Source organism: Solanum stenotomum, chromosome 4 (genome assembly GCF_019186545.1).
Source record: "Solanum stenotomum isolate F172 chromosome 4, ASM1918654v1, whole genome shotgun sequence".
Taxonomy (NCBI): Eukaryota; Viridiplantae; Streptophyta; class Magnoliopsida; order Solanales; family Solanaceae; genus Solanum; species Solanum stenotomum.
Genome location: NC_064285.1, coordinates 5,434,436 through 5,450,912, shown reverse-complemented (window position 1 = coordinate 5,450,912; position 16,477 = coordinate 5,434,436). Strand labels below are relative to the sequence as shown.

Here is a 16,477-nt window from a genome sequence, read left to right as displayed (position 1 = left end):
CACATGTAAACATTTTAACTCGTCTTCAATGTTTCAATTGAACACTACAATTGACATAATGATTAGTTAGATACATCCAAAATTTATGCTTCAAATTAATTTACAAGGACCGATTTAGACCAGATTCACATTACCTGAGGATCCAATTCAATTGACTCTCAACTTCCAATAATAATGATAGTAATATCTCAGGCGTATTCATATTGTATTAACGTTATTAGTTATGGCTCCAAGAGAAAATAGGGCAAGATAGGGTATGCCAAATCAGGTTAGATGAAGATTTTAAATAATGATCAACAAAGTTTTATTGATAAAAACTTGCCATGTTTAACAAAATAACATTGGAACAAAAACAAGATTTTCGAAAAACAGACAACAGTTGTGTGCGCTTATTTCTTGGGCTAAGGCAAGTGAAAATTTTGCGAATAAAACTCAACCCACGACCCTCAAATCACAGATTACTTCATTTAACCAAGAATGATACCATTGCTCTACTTTATCTCAAGTTAAATTCCCAAATAATCCCAAATGCATAGACACTGAATAACAAAGCCAGAACATAAGCTCCATCACCAATAGTCAAGACACATTAGTTCAAACTACATATCTTATACTAATAATTAGAAGTTCAACAAAAACTTAAAAAAGAAAAGGGAGCTTCTAAGCTTTTATCTCAACTTCAGTGCTTGCTGGAGTTGCTGCTTGAGATTCACTATGTTCATGCTTTCCTTCCTCAATTTCCTCTTCAGTGTCACTTTCATCTTCTGCAAAAACAACATCCACTATATATCAGACCGAAAATGGAGATAAAACAACACTCAATCCTAACATACGATAAAGACCCGGTTTACCTTCAGGCTCATCAGCATCAAAATCCCCTAGACCACCACCCATGTTGAGTTGCTGCAATATCAAGAAAAAGGTATTGTAAGTCTAAGTTCAGCACAAATCAATAGTAATAACTACAGTGTACTCATGTTTTACCGAAAAGTCAATGTCACCCATATCCATATCTGCTCCAGCTGCTGAAAAAATTGAAGTCATGGTAAATATTACCACAGGTTGGTGTTATAGATCATCAATAAGGCATAACCGTGGTGAAATTTACTTACGTTCACTGTCCTGTTCATCTTCATCAACCCATTTGTCCCAGTCAGCTTTCAAAAACGTTGGCGATTTACCTTCTTGCTTAATCAGTCTGCTCCACCAGTTGTCTTCTGCCTTCTTTACAAGATAGCAGATATTTCTAGATGTAATACTAGATTTGCTCTCCTGAATGACGACAATTAAATGACCGTTTACTGAGGGAGTAAATTTTGGTACAACATACCGAAATCATCTAAGCATGGAGAATAAGTGAAGGAGATTTACTCACATCGACATCTATTTTATCAAAGAGATCAAGAACGACTTCATATGGAACATTATCAGCTCCAGCAGTTGCAGAAAAAGAGAATTTTCCTTCTGGTTCTAGTTTCTGTTTTACATTCTTGGCATCAGGTAACTCAACTGTGATAAACACCTTGTCAGATCTCTGGGCCCACTTGATAGTAGGATGTCGGCTGAAATAAAAAAAGATGGAGCAAATATGTTCAATAGGCCAATAGTGTCATTGGAAAACATTCATTGATCAGAACTTACAACTCTAATAACCATAAAAATGAGTAGTTGCGTGTTTTCCGTCTAGTCATTTACAATTAAGCAGCACTTCATTATAAATATCACATGACATACATAATTTTACGAAGATAATTGAGAAGGCCATCGGCAGCACCATAATAACAATATTTTGCTCCTAATTGAACTGAATCCATCATCAGAACAGTGTTAATTTTGTTTAGGCCCAGAATTAAACAGTCTAGATAATTTAAAAGATCCAAGACAAGGAATCTGAGTGTCTGATTCCAGGACTATGCAAAGCCTAGATAATTACTGAAAGTTTAAATTTCTTACTTCTGAAGCAGGAAGCACTTAGAAAATGGTAGGTAGGAAGAAACAATGATGCAGGCGTGCAGCAGCAACTTCAGTAAGTGAGCTTCCGCAAATAACAGTGTAAAGCTACGAGGTGATGAAGCAGTCAATTGGCTTAATTTTATGTATTAACAGCTTGTAAGTCACTAATTACCACGTTGGCCCCCATATTATATTGTCCACGCTTCAAATGTCTAGTCCAGAGTGTGCGAGGAGTGTTTAGTTGTGCCACATCAATGGGATGTGTAATATTTGTTCTCCTTGATCTTGAGTAATCCTCAACTCATGAGCTAACTTTTAGAGTTGAGTTGGGCCCATTGTCCATTTTTTTTTATCATGGTGTCATAGCCAAACTCATCCCAATTCTTGCCTTCTTGGTTTACCCAATATTGACTACCCATAGTATATTGTCTACGCTCCAATTGGCAGGCTAGGGCGTGCGAGGGAATGCTAGATTTTCACATCAATAGTGAAGGAGGACTTGGTCTCCTTATATCATTTTTTTTTAAAATCATGATGTCTAAACCAGTTTAGATGCACCTCAACTAATTTCATGAAGTATCTGCTATCTCCCACTAGCACAATCACTGAATAATTATATCCACCAATACTTGATGAAAAGAAATTGCCTAGTATTTTTGCCTCAACTGGGATTTAAATCTCAGATCTCATGATTCCCAACCAACTTCATTGGTTCCCTCATATGGTCTTAGGCAATTCTCACCTCATGAGCTAGGCTTTGAAATTGAATTAGGCCTATGGTTCATTTTTTTTAATCAATAAGACTAACACTAGTACAAGTGATCAAGCCAAGTAAAAGATAAACAACTTGGAGGGCCAACAAATGACTTATTTGATTGAATGAGCACTCTTTATTAGAAAATACATTCTACAACTCCAACCTCACCATTAGAACCATCAGCACCTCCCACTCTAAGTGACATTAACTGAAATTATTCCTCAAGTGTACAAAAATAAAAGACAATTCAGGGCAAAATGAAGTCAACCCTTACCCTTTTCCCTTCACCATTTTTCCCTCGCAACTAACTCTAAACCTATTTTCATCCACATCCGTGGTTAAACAACACTCTAAAGTTGCTTTAAACAAGTTCATACTGGATCCATGGAAAGGCATTTTGCTCACCCTCACTGAGAAAATATCAAGAGGCGCTACACTAGCAAGAAGCCAAGTTATCTTAAACAGCAAATACAAAGGGAATGTCCTTTTGGTTCATATATCTATCGAAAGGAAATACAACAAATCGAGTATCTCAGCCAAAATAATCACTACCTTTTTGTTCTCTTCATTTTCTTTTCTAACCATGAGTGAAAGATGAAGTTCCTATTCCCTTAGTATCTTAAAGGTACAAGGTAAAGGATATTAGCTAAGATGCTATTAGAAATTAAATTGCTCTACAATCTAGTCTCAAAACATAATAGGAGGCAAGAATACACTCAAAAGAGAAAACTACACTATTTATATCCCACCACCACCCCCATTCCACCAGCCCCTACACTATCCCCGCACCCCGGGAGCGGGGCCTTCTACCCTTCCCAGTTCCCCCCTCCCTCCCAATACCTAACTCACCTCAACCCCTCCACCCCACCTTTGCACTCATTAGTGTTTGAGTTAATTATTTATAGATGCTCTTTGAACAATATTTTCTATACCTATCAAACGCCAAAAATTAAAAATAAAACAATTAATTTTCAAGAAAACATTTTTTTGCTAGAATGTGAAATAAAAAAAATATTTGCATTAGCAATGCTATATAAGAGTCCCCTTAAAGTAGACAACCTCTTCATAAATATCTATTATACTGTCCAACACTTCATACATTATTCTTCACTACATAATAATCCATGAGTATTATTAACCAAAACAGCATAACAATCCCATATCAATCCACCAATAGTTCTGCAAAGTGACCTTATCAAGCAGAGGCGGAGGCAGCGCCAGGATCGAGAGTTTGGGGTTCTAAATTTCCTTTAAAAAAGAGAGGGGAGGGGTTTCGAACCCACAACTCTAGCATGAAAAGTATTTACACACTGTCAATCAATTTTGTTAGGGATTCATAAGTTAATATACATATATATTTATTTAATTTTCTAGTACAAATTCAGAAAATTACTGGGTTTGTACACGAACCCCCACCTAGCTCCGCCTCTATTATCAATTAGCAAGCAAACTATATAACATATAACAGAGCCTTCCAATGCACAATTAGACAGAGTTCAGCAAACCACGTTAATATCCATAACAAAGTAAGCATAATCATAAGTACTACTACTTAGGGTTAACTTTCCTAACAAAAAAATCAATCCAAGAAAACCTAAAAATGCATACTTTAATACGTTTCGAGGTTCATTTTTTATTTATTAATAAAAACTAGCTCTAGGCACCCCGCCTGGCGAATTCGAAAAAAAGAGAGCACAATGTAACACAATAGATAGATTTAAAAAATTACCTCATGATGTTGCTAGAGGGGAAAATTGAGAGAGTAGATGTTTGTGTGTGCCGTTTTGAAATTGCTAGGTTTTGATTATATACTGAAGGTTTCGAAATTTGAAGGGTGATATTGCAAATTTCTAGATACTTCTATTGCCTAGATATTTGGAAAAGTGAAAATATTTTTATTGTATCATTTAAATACTCCTAATAAATAAAACATACTGTACCTTTTATTTTTTATTTTTTTTTATAAAAAAAAAATCATAATGTAAAGGTGGTTCTTTTTGTGGCTTTTGTTATTGCCGGACTAGAACCAATGTTTTTAAAAAACTCTGTTGGAACTCTCCTCGAGGGCTCTAGCAAAATGCCTGAAACTCAAGTGTGAGGCTTAGTTCTGTAAGACTTACGCCCTAAGCGCTCGATTGTACGTCTTAAACGCGCCCAACGCTCGAGGCACGTCTAACAAATCTTACACAAATTATGTGTTAAAAAGTTGACATTGTTGACCCTAGTAATTCTTGAATAATTGAATGACACTTAATAATTTTTAATCTACAGAGATAAGAAGATTGAGAATAGCTCAAATAACAAGTTTTAGTATCGCATCTTTCCTATTTGGTAAAAGTAAAAATGTGAAAGTAATTATATATTACGTAACATTTCTTTTAAAAATATGTCACGAAATTTTACTTTTTCACTTATCTTTGGTCTTCATGGTTTTGTCATATGTCTCAAAATTATTACTGTATATTATTTAGCTATTTGTAAGTAATTTTATTTTTTATTCATGATGGAGTGATGTTTTTATGATAATGTAAGGTTATTAATTATTTTCTTTTAGGGGGTAAATTGTATAAGTATGATAAAAAAATATTTTTGAGAAATAATGATTCTTTTATTATTAGAAAGTTAAGATATTAGATTATTTATACTTGTATAATGACGTTATAACTTTTATTTTCTATTAGTTTATTTAATCATATTTGTAATTATTTCAAACTATTGATTTATTTTTATAATTTGTGTTATTATATTATTATACTATATTATAAATTAAAAATTTAAAGATCCATAAGGCTTACGTCTCGCCCTATACTAAGTAAAACGTCTTACCTCACGCCCCGCCTTTTAAAACACTGACTAGAACTATGTGATATGGTTCGATAATTACCTTAATTGAATTATTGAAAAGCATTTAAATAATTTGAATATATTATTTATATATGTTTTATAAGAAATTTAGTATAAATTTATTCTTTTTGCTAAAGAGAAATATAAGATCAAGTTCAGAATCAAATTTTATTATCTATTTTTAGAATTTTATACGAAATCTTTCATCTTTCTATTTCTCTTGCTCTCCTCATGCGCTCCCTTCTATCTTTCCTTTTGAAATATTTTTTCCACAAAATCAAGGCTCGAAAAGTGAATCAACTAACATTTGTATAATTTTTATAATGTAGTTGTATACATCAAATATCTCTCAAGTTTCTCTTTTTGTATTCTTCGGTGAAATACTATAATCATAAGTATGTTTTTCGATCTTCAGGCATCAAACAATTATACATGTGTAAGTTGTACAATGTTTAAAATGTTTGATACAATATATTAATGATATATGTATCAGGTTTGTCTGACATAATAATTGTGTATAGAGTTGAAATACAGATACATGTATCATATTTGGGTAAGTATTTGCTTACATGTATCTGAATACATTTTGTATCAGCATGTATTTTTATATTTTTACATCGCGAATGAATAAATAATACAAGAACGAATGAACATAGATGATACTGTGTGTATTAATTTATATCAGATTATGATCGTCGATTTTATTAGTATTCGGTGTATCAAATTGTATATTTGTTGGTACAACATGTATCTAGCATCTTTTCCCTCCCTCCCCCAATCTCACTCGCTTCTCTTCTCTCGCTAACTGTAGTTATAAATTGTAATCAAATAAATTATAGTTACTAATGATATGTAAGTTCCCTTTCAAATACTTATCTTATTAATAACAATAATTAAATGGGCAAATTACATAAATCCCACTAGTTTAGGTCTTAATTACTAAGATTCCCAATAGTTTCAAATATTACTTTCTGTACCATATTTCATGCTTAAGATACATGAGTCTGAATACGTGAGATACATGTATCTGCCAACTTTTAAAATCGAGATACATATTTCATTTGTTTAAATTAATTAGTTGTAACTAATTTCCTTAATCAGAAGAGTAATTGAGATACATGTATCATTACTCACGAGATACATGTATCCATCAATTTCAAAACTGATTTACAGGATCTGTGCTTATCAACTTTAACAAGTTTTCCTAAAATAATGAAATCATAAATCATGGTAATTCTGTAATTGTAAACTTCATCTTCATTAATTTCTTCTTTAGTATCTTAAATTTTTGAATATTTCAGCCTTGAGATACATGTATCCATCGATTTTAAAAGTCGAAATACACGATTTATTACTTTGAATTAAAGGGGTGTAACTTATTTCATTAATTAATGAATAATTAACAAACCAAATAGATTTATAGGATCATTGCGTATCAACTCTAACAAGTGTTCCTGAAATAATAAAATCATAAATCATAGTAATTTTGTAATTGTACACTTCATCTTCTTCATCAATTCATTCCTTTGTATCTTAAATTTTCTGCTTGAATGTTGGCGGATGAAGACCCTGCAATGATCAAACCTAATTCGTAGAAGTTTATAAAATCAATTTTTATACCAATATTAACTCTATCTCGGGTATATGAAAGGAATGTAAACCAAGATACATGAGAATAATGAAAAATAATACTATAATTTACCTCATTAATACAATAATTGTGTTAAAGAAATCTTGAACTTCTTCCGGATAATATTGGTCACCTGAAAGAAGCTAGTTAATGACTAATTTATAGAAAAGATGTATGTACCATGGCAATAATGAATATGAGTTTGTATGATGTTTGATTATCACGATTTAGTGAGGGAAGAGAGAGAGATGGGGTGGATGTGAAGTACTTGGGGTGGAGGTGAGCATAAGGGTGATGAGAAATTAATTTGAATTGCTAATGTATCATTAATTAAGGAAGTTAAATTTTAAGATAATTATTCAATATCATATTAAGAAATTTGTGTATCTAATTAAATCTTTTAAAATATATGGGTATATATGTTAAAAATTGTATTATGTGTAATTTTTTTAAACTAGAGATAAAATAAAAAATATATGATAGTAAAATATGTCTAGTTAGGTAGTTTTTCCTAATTAAATATCACAAATTAATAGGTGTGATTGAATGGTATATCTAAGTGCATGCACAAATATGGCACGTATACTTACTAGCTAGTATAATTTATCAATTTAGTGATTGGAAAAAGCTAAAGTGGCATCCTTTTATTCGTTAACGTGATGTGTTCACCACATATATTAAACAAAAAAACACTTTTATTCCTTCCTATTTGATGTGTTCACACATGTTCAACTAACCGTATTATTCTAACTCAATGACATAATATTAATCCTCGTCTCAAAATATTTGTCCTTTTTTTTAAAAAAAATATTTGTTATGTTTTGCCTTACTAGAAATAGACTATATATAATATAATTTTTTGTAATTTTTTTTATTTAAATATTATTCAAAATCTATTAGTTTAAACAATTAATTAAATCAACTTTTGAAAAACGAAATATAATAATTATTTTTAAATTGAAATTGTCAAACTAATGGTTTGAATAAATAAAAATATAATATTTGAGTTGGTTGTAATTTTTAAATATTCTAATGCAAATTAAGATTAAGGTGACGCTACTTCTAAGTAGGAAAGTTGGGTTAGAGTTTTGCTTTGACATTAGCAGGAAAACTTTTAAAGATTTAAAAATCACAAATGGTATGATCCTTTCAATATTAAAAATCTTTGAAAGTTAAAATTATAAAATTCAAATCTCGAATATATAGATAAATAAAAAAAAAACCTATTAAGCTATAGACATATGAACATTAATATGGTGATTATGTATTGCACGTGCTAAAGTTTATGTCAAATATTATGAAATTGTTATATTAAAAGAATAATAAGTTATTAATTTTATTGAATAATGATTTTTGATAAAATTATGTGTATCAAATAGTTTAAAATCACACATATTTATTTATGAAGTGAAAATATAGAGATTTCCAATTCCATAAGTAGGTGCACCTACAAATCTGAAGGGTAGAAATTCCTAATGAGAAATCTTTCACGGTACATTATAATTCTTTCGTGAAGCGCTTTTCCACTTTTATCCATACAAGAAAAGAGATTTCAAGATAGCATACGATCAAAAAGCTCCTGGCAAATCTTCTAGAGAGCGTATCCTTAGTCTCTACTCCATCTCTATTCTAAAACGAAAAATAGAAGAAAAAAAAGAACGTTAAAATATTTCAATATCTTGTTATTATGATTCATATATTCATTTGCTAAGATCATATTAACATTTAAAAATTTTCAAATTATATTCACAACTTGTAAGTATTTTGATGTTTACGAAAAAAATATATAATTTAAAAAAAAAAACAAATTACATATTCAAATGTTAATTTAACTTTAAATAAATTTAATTTTCATATCACATGTCCAAACAGTAAGTTTTAGTATTCTCACGGAATCTTCTCTTGACTAACAAATACAAATTGTAGAAGTTGTCAAGATATGAAGTTGCTTTTTGTTAGACAATGCATTATCTCTTGTGTGAGGCTTCTCCATTTAAATTTAAATTCAAATTTAATTCGATTTTAATGCCTTCAATATGAAATTTCTTGATTCGAATTCAAATTAAATCGGATTCCGATGTCGGAAAAAAAGAAAGAAAACAGAAGCTTAATCCCCTAATCCAAAAAGGTCACTGAGCTTCAGTCTTACCAAACACGTACCTCCCCATATATTCCCAGAACTTTCCTCCACAACCCCAATCATCCTGGCGGCTACTATATTTTTTCTCCTTTTTTGACTAAATCACTTGTCCCAATTCGGTTCCTAATCCATTTTTTCTCTCAAATTCATATTTTTTGGATACCCTTTTGCTTATTGAATCATTTTGTGATTGGAATTTTTTTGATTAGTGAAGAGATGAAGATGTTTGAGTTATCTGATTCGGATTCATTGGCTGGTTTTGCATCATCAAAGAATGTTTTTCCACCGGGATTTAGGTTTCATCCGACTGACGAGGAACTTGTTCTGTACTATTTGAAGAAGAAGATCTGCCGGAAGAGGATTCTGCTTGATGCCATTGCTGACACTGATGTTTACAAATGGGAACCGGAGGACTTGCCTGGTATGTTATGATATGATTTTTGAATTGTGGGTTTTGATTTTCTTGGTGTTTTGGGATCGTTGACTTGATCTGATCATGGGTTTTGATTTTCTTTGTGTTTGGGTTTGTGATTTTTGAGCTGTTAATTGTGGAGGGTTGTGATTGATCTATGTATTGTAGTGATTTTTCTTGTGTTAATTGCATTGCATGTTCTATAATTCTCTTAGAGCTACAATTACATGTAGTTTGTGTATATGAACCTCTATGTGTTATGTTTCATAATTGTTATGCGTTTTATATTTGCTGTGAGGAGTTCATTGTGCTTATGCACTTGAGCCGAGGGTCTTATGGAAATAACCTCTCTACCTCGTGTGAGGGTAGTGGAGATAGAGGTAAGGTCTGCGTACATTCCTATCCTCCCAGACCTCACTTGTCGGATATCAAGGTATTATGTTGTTGTTGTTGTTGAGTTTATTGTACTTATAGGTCTATGGCTGTGTAATTGAGCTTCTAAGGTGGTTGTTGGTTTATACAGGATCATTTGTTGAATTAGATTTACTTGAAATAGCTTCATGTACCTGTGTTTATGGCCTAATTTCTCAACTTTATTGTTGTTTTTTTCCTTTCTGTGTTTTCTGTTCTCTATGTTGGTTGGGGGTTAGCTTCAGCTGTATATGTGTTTTTCCAAAACAAAATTTTAATAGAATTTGTATTGATTGAAGAACATCTGAGAATTATGATCTAACATGATCTTGAGTCGGGGGAGATCATCCGTGAAAGTCTAGAAATATCAGAACCAGTCTTCGACTTGCATTTCTTTACCTTGGTTATCAAATGTAAATGTGACCATTTTGAATGTTGTTAACCCAAATTCTTCCCTTTTTTGTGTTTTGTTTGCTTTTCGCTCTTTTGGTTTCCTTCGCAACCCTTATCTTATTCACACTTGTTAATTGTTCCAAAATTAACTGGTACTGCTTTGTAAAATCATATTGTGGTAGATAGTGTTTCAAGACCTTTGTTAATATTTTGAATAGTATACTCATGGATTTGCTATTTGAACTGCAGATCTATCTAAGTTGAAAACTGGGGACCGGCAGTGGTTCTTCTTTAGTCCCAGAGATCGAAAGTATCCTAATGGAGCACGGGCAAACAGGGGAACGAAGCGTGGGCACTGGAAAGTTACCGGAAAGGATCGAACTATTACGTGCAACTCTCGTGCTGTTGGAGTTAAGAAGACCCTAGTCTTTTATAAAGGCCGAGCACCAGTAGGTGAACGGACAGACTGGGTGATGCATGAGTATACTATGGATGAAGAAGAGCTGAAAAAATGTCAAAATGCCCAGGACTACTATGCGCTTTACAAGGTATTTAAGAAGAGTGGCTCCGGGCCTAAGAATGGTGAGCAGTATGGTGCACCTTTTAGAGAAGAGGAGTGGGCTGATGATGACTGTCCAAGTGCCAAAGGCTTTGTCCATCAGGATGCTCCTCCTGTTGATGGTGGACTCGAGGAGTTGTTGAACCCTGTGCTTATGGAGCCACTTTCTGTAGATTATGATTATGCACTGGAGCAGCTTGTACATGAGGAGGATACTCGAAGTACCTTGCTAGATCATTCGGCAAAGGAAGTTAATTTTCCCCACCACAGTGCGGTGATTGCCCCAGCAAAGGAAAGCTTTGACCTGACACAGTCAGGCACATCACAGCTACAGTTACATGAGGTAACAGAAGTCACATCTGCTCCCATTATTTATGAACAGCAGCTACATGTGGTGGAAGAGGATTTCCGTGAAGATTTTCTGGAGATGAATGACCTCCTTGGTCCGGAGCCAAGCACTCAGAACTTTGATAACTTGGAGCTGTATGTTAAAAACTTTGATGAGGCAGGACCAAGTGGTCAAAACTTTGATATGCCTGCTGGAAACTTCGAAGATTTACAATTCGATTTTTTAGATGGGTTGTCAGAGTTTGACCTGTTTCATGATGCACCGTTGCTTGATGATATAAGAACAACTGAAGTTGGGCAAATTACTGAACCATACATGAACAACTTTGTGAATGGTTCTGAAAACCCTGCTTCTACAACATATATAAGCACTTTTCAGCATGAAATGATGAACAACCAGCTAATGTATTTGAATGAGGGAGAACAGACTAGCAATCAACTGTGGACACACGATCAAAGGTTCAACATCTTTAACCCCAGCGAGGCAAATCAGTTGGTTGTTCCTCCAGCTACTTCAGGTACCCAAATGATCTCAAACAGCAATAATGCAACTTTTGCTTGGCCTATGCTGTATTAATGATCTTTTACGATTTTCATAAAACACATTTTCTATGTGATCTGACTTTATGGAGCTCTTGGCAGATGATGGTATAAGAATAACCATGTCATCTTCAGCATGGCGAGAACTCTATTGCCCAAGTGGAAATGGGGGAGTTTGAGCCAGCAAGAGCTCTGCTGCTGCTAATATATTGGTGTTAGATTTTTTTTTTTCCTAATTTTTTCAAGTTTTGGCAATGTTTTAGGTGTTGTATATGATAGTATTTTGTCAAATCATCCTATGGGCGCAAATCAAAATCAACTACCCAATCAAGATGATGGTACACCATCATGGTTGACCTCTCAGTTGTGGGCCTTCGTGGATTCTATACCTACTGCTCCTGCTATAGCTGCTGAAAGTCCAGTGGTTAATAGTGCCTTTAAGCACATGTCTAGCTTTAGTAAGATGAGAATAAACTCCAGGAACATGAATGTTGTGGCAGCAGGTAATACAGCAACTTCAAGAAGTTCGCGCCACTCTAAGACTGGGCTTTTTTATTTTTCTTTTCTTGGAATACTGTGTGCAATCTTATGTGTGTTAGTAGGAACATTTGTCAACATCTTGAGGAGACTCATATCCTCTTAAATATGCAAAGAAAAGTTGATGTTCTATCATTTGGCATCTTGCCAGAATCAATGAGAAGCAGAGCATACATTCTATGAGTAAAACAAAATCTACTTATAAGTATGATGTTTAAATTCCCCCTGCCCCTTGGTGCTTGTTTGGTTGCTGGGTAGAGTTATGCATGTATTAGTGATAAGAGGTAGCTATGCATGTATTAATAATGTAGGGATTAGTTATGCAGATATTGGTATTAGAATGGAAGGATTAGTTGTACAAAGATTAGTTATGCTAGGTTAAGTTGCCATGATTTAGTTATTCTACTTTCTACCTTGCATAAAATAATGCATAGATTTCCTCCTAACTTATACATGTGTTAGTTATGCGTAGAAAAACATGAACCAAGCATTGTATTAGCAATGCTATGTTTTGTGTGAAAAGAGAAAAAATCAACCAAACATGGTATACTTTATGCTAGATTCTACATGAGTATTATGTTTCCTCATTTTGTAACTAAACAACTCACAAAGGTAAGCTAGTTTTTAATACATGAATAACTCCTCTCTAACTAGCAACCAAACGACCTCTTGTTCCACCCTAAAGTAGTAACAAAAAGGTAAAAATAACATAGGAAAATATCCCTCAAGTGAACAGTAGAACAAAGGAATTATGTCATTGGCAATTTTGACTGAAGTTTTGAGATTATTTCATAATCAGTTTCTCTTTGCTTTTAGAGTTGGAATTTGCAGGTATGCATAATTGGCTTTAATTTAGGTGAGTTCAAGTTGATTTCTGATTTGGAAGGTTCAATGTGGCTTGAAATTTGATTTTGTGTCTAGTTTTCTTGTTTATAGGTTGCACAGGTTGACCTATTTGGTCAGGTAAGTTCGGTTTGGTACTTGTTTTCGTTACTCGAGAGGAAATCGATTTTTAACTTGTCTTTTGATTATGCATAATATATCATCAGCTGTATAATCCAGTTACACTACCTGCTATTCTTACTTGGTAAAATTGCTTGCTATGAATTGTTTGTCCTTCAGCTCATAGTTTTTTTCTGCTCCAAATTATGTTCAATTCGAACATGGTCTTTGTCATACCCTAAACTGGAGAAGTTACTATTCTTAACCTAGCTGAAGTATTTTGATCTTCCGAATTTCAAAGTTACTAGTATGTAAAACTTGTTTGGTGCTACAGACAAGGTTCGGGGAAAGTGGTAAGTACACTGTCATTCTTAACCAGAGTTTCTGGTTTGAGCCCGTGCCCCGTGGTATGATGCCACCTTTGTTAGGGTATACTTTACTCCAATGTGGGACTGGTAGCAAACTTCAGGTGGGAAATCAAAAAACAAGTAAATTCAGTGATTCTAACAAATACTTTAGGAAGGACATGAAATTTCCATAACTATATTTTCAACTACACACTTATTCATTTCTATTTCATTTGGGGGGACAACATCTATAGCTCTTAACATTTCTCAAAACTTCCTCATCTGCATTTACATTTTCCGGCAGCCGGAATGAGACCCCCGAGGCATCGCTCCACGTGCTGCCACTTGTCGCTCACTCGTTTGGCTTTCTCTCCACTTGTATTTCTCTGATATGTTTGCAACCTTAAATCAATTAGATCTTCTGTCTGACGCTCTGCCATGAAAAATAACACTTAGCTTTACAAGTAATAGCCTTGCAAATCTACACCCTTCCGAATATATGGAGCATAGTCCTATTATACAACCTATTGTTTCCACTTCTTTATTTTTCTTTCTCATTAATTCAATACCCTACTATATATATTCCTTCTCAAGAATCTTTTTTTTTTATTTTTATTTTGTGTAAAACAAGATTTATTTATTTTCAAGAACCTCTTGAAGCAAGAAAGCAATATTTTTTAATTTCTTCTTTTGGGAACTCTTGGGACAAGAATGCTAATGACTTATGTCAACGGTAGATGTGGTGGGCGCTTCATTTCTACGCCACGTTTTCATTTTCTTGACACTTAGGTGGGTTGTTTGTTTGTTAAGTTATTTCGGGATAAGTTTTTATATTATGTATATGAGATAACTTATTTCACCATTAATGTATAAATAGTGGGATAAATAATATAAGGATTATCTAACACCTTCAACCAAATGCATAACAAAATAGTCCTACATTTTATTCTGAATTATTATACCTTATGTCACACACCAAATGACTATGGATACGTTTTTAGGGATGATAATAGGGCGGGATGGAGTGCAGGCGGGGCGGATTTTATCTCCATTGAAAAATTTCAATCCGCCCCGCTCCACACTTATCCCGCATCCACCTGCTCCGCCCCGCTCCACTTAAGTTTCTTCTATTATTTTCACCAAAGTTGCAATCAAATTTTGATTCTACTAAAAGAAATTGAATTTGAAATAATACATTCACTGTACCCATTATAGCATTAAATAATATGATTTTCTCGGATCATTAATATTATTCTTTCGTTTCAATTTTGAGATTCAATAATATATTATTTTAGGTTTGATCGAAATTTCTTTGTTAATTTTATAAGTTGTTAATTGTAGAAATATATAGTACTCCGTACTTATGCATTTTCCAAATCTATAATATTTTATTTCAAAAAATGAGTAAATAAAATTTCCATAAGATGGATATGTACCCTTTTCAGATGTAAGGACTAAGGATTATGTAAAATATATTAATAAATCTCTTTTTGCAACAAAAAAGAAATAATCAGACGAAAGTTTCAGTGTTTTACTTAAAAGAAAAAGTGACAAAACTATGGAGGAAAAGAACGAAGGCAATTTTTTTTTTTTAGAAATTCCTAACCCTAACCCACACCCACCCCGCATAAAATTGAAAATTTTAAATTTCAACTCACCCCACATCGCTCCATACCTGCATATATCTATATTATACATTCGCTATTTATTTTTAATTTAAGTAGTTGTGTGAGCATCTGTTTAAGTTAATTCTTCTTTAAAATAATCTAGTAGCAATGATTGCTTATTGTCAATGATGGATCTTAGCACAAATTTTTGAAATGATGTACTCAATCGTCTCATTTTATATGTCATCCATTTCTATAAATAATTGATCCATAATACTTGTCATTTGATAAAATTAATGCATAAATTATCATATTGTTCCTTTTTTACCCTTGTGAGTTATTAGCTTTGAAAATATACATTTGACCAACTTAGAAAAGCTAAGTAAATGATTCATGTTCATTGGTTAAATTAATTAATCAAAATAAAGTAATTCATATTCATTGATTGAAAACTTGAGTTTCAAAAAAATTAAATAAGGGTAAAGTTACATCATTTCTTAATGCAAGTGCAAAGTAAAAATGTGACATATAAAATGAAACGGAGAGTATAAAATACATAAGTGAAAAATTATTAAATTTTAAAATTAAAATTATATAGAGTATCTTTTTTGTAACTTTACATAAGGATGTAAAGTTTGAGTGGGATATTGCAAGAAAATTGTGGGGTCTACGTCATATTCAATTAAATAAACTAAAATATTACTTTTTCCGTTTCATTTTATGTGAGGTAGTTTGACTCGGCACGAAGTTTAAGAAAGAAAGGAAGACTTTCAAAACTTGTAGTTCAAAATGAATGATAGAAATTTGTGTGATTGTAAATCATTCCATGAAGGGTGAGATAAACATTTTATAGTTAAATTGTTACTTAATATAGAAACGTGTCATTCTTTTTAGAACTGACTAAAAATAAAAGTAAGTAACATAAATTGGGACAAAGGAAATATATTGAAAGTGGAAAAGTGTACGGTAAAAAAGTAATGAAGGGAATAAGAAGTCATTTGATACGTATATTGAAATATACTGATAAAAAATTATTTTAATAAAAATGTCAAATAAG

The 16,477-nt window shown here is 32.7% G+C and overlaps 3 protein-coding genes across 4 annotated transcripts in view; 2 read left to right on the top strand and 1 right to left on the bottom strand.

Annotated features, from left to right (window-relative positions):
* The window catches only part of LOC125863391 (sulfate transporter 1.2-like), a 529,831-nt gene that overhangs the window by 309,984 nt on the left and 203,370 nt on the right, over nt 1-16,477 (top strand). The gene's annotated exons all lie outside the window — the stretch shown is intronic.
* On the bottom strand, nt 470-4,576 carry LOC125863413 (co-chaperone protein p23-1-like). Of its 2 annotated transcripts, none has more exons than XM_049543608.1 (6): nt 4,440-4,576; nt 1,376-1,562; nt 1,113-1,272; nt 985-1,022; nt 852-903; nt 470-764 (listed from the first exon to the last, which is right to left on the bottom strand). In XM_049543608.1, exons 1-6 carry the CDS (start codon nt 4,442-4,444, stop codon nt 661-663), a joined length of 546 nt encoding a protein of 181 aa, XP_049399565.1. In that variant the 5' UTR covers nt 4,445-4,576; the 3' UTR covers nt 470-660. The 2 variants fall into 2 exon arrangements, with proteins under 2 accessions (XP_049399565.1, XP_049399564.1); XM_049543607.1 differs by having other exon boundaries at nt 480-764; nt 985-1,025; nt 4,440-4,574.
* On the top strand, nt 9,332-12,732 carry LOC125863393 (NAC domain-containing protein 17-like). The gene is made up of 3 exons (XM_049543581.1): nt 9,332-9,745; nt 10,790-11,965; nt 12,251-12,732. The coding sequence occupies exons 1-3, from the start codon at nt 9,541-9,543 to the stop codon at nt 12,628-12,630; spliced, it is 1,761 nt and encodes a 586-aa protein (XP_049399538.1). The 5' UTR covers nt 9,332-9,540; the 3' UTR covers nt 12,631-12,732.

Bases quoted from the DNA above. Each gene is read 5' to 3' on its own strand.
- LOC125863393 (XM_049543581.1), top strand. From the start codon at position 9,541: ATGAAGATGTTTGAGTTATCTGATTCGGATTCATTGGCTGGTTTTGCA. The intron at 9,746-10,789 runs GTATGTTATGAT...TTTGAACTGCAG, and splicing joins GGAACCGGAGGACTTGCCTG to ATCTATCTAAGTTGAAAACT. The intron at 11,966-12,250 runs GTACCCAAATGA...GCAATGTTTTAG, and splicing joins TGTTCCTCCAGCTACTTCAG to GTGTTGTATATGATAGTATT.
- LOC125863413 (XM_049543607.1), bottom strand. The intron at 1,273-1,375 runs GTGAGTAAATCT...GTCGTCATTCAG, and splicing joins TTGATAAAATAGATGTCGAT to GAGAGCAAATCTAGTATTAC. The intron at 904-984 runs GTAAAACATGAG...TTGATATTGCAG, and splicing joins TGGGTGACATTGACTTTTCG to CAACTCAACATGGGTGGTGG.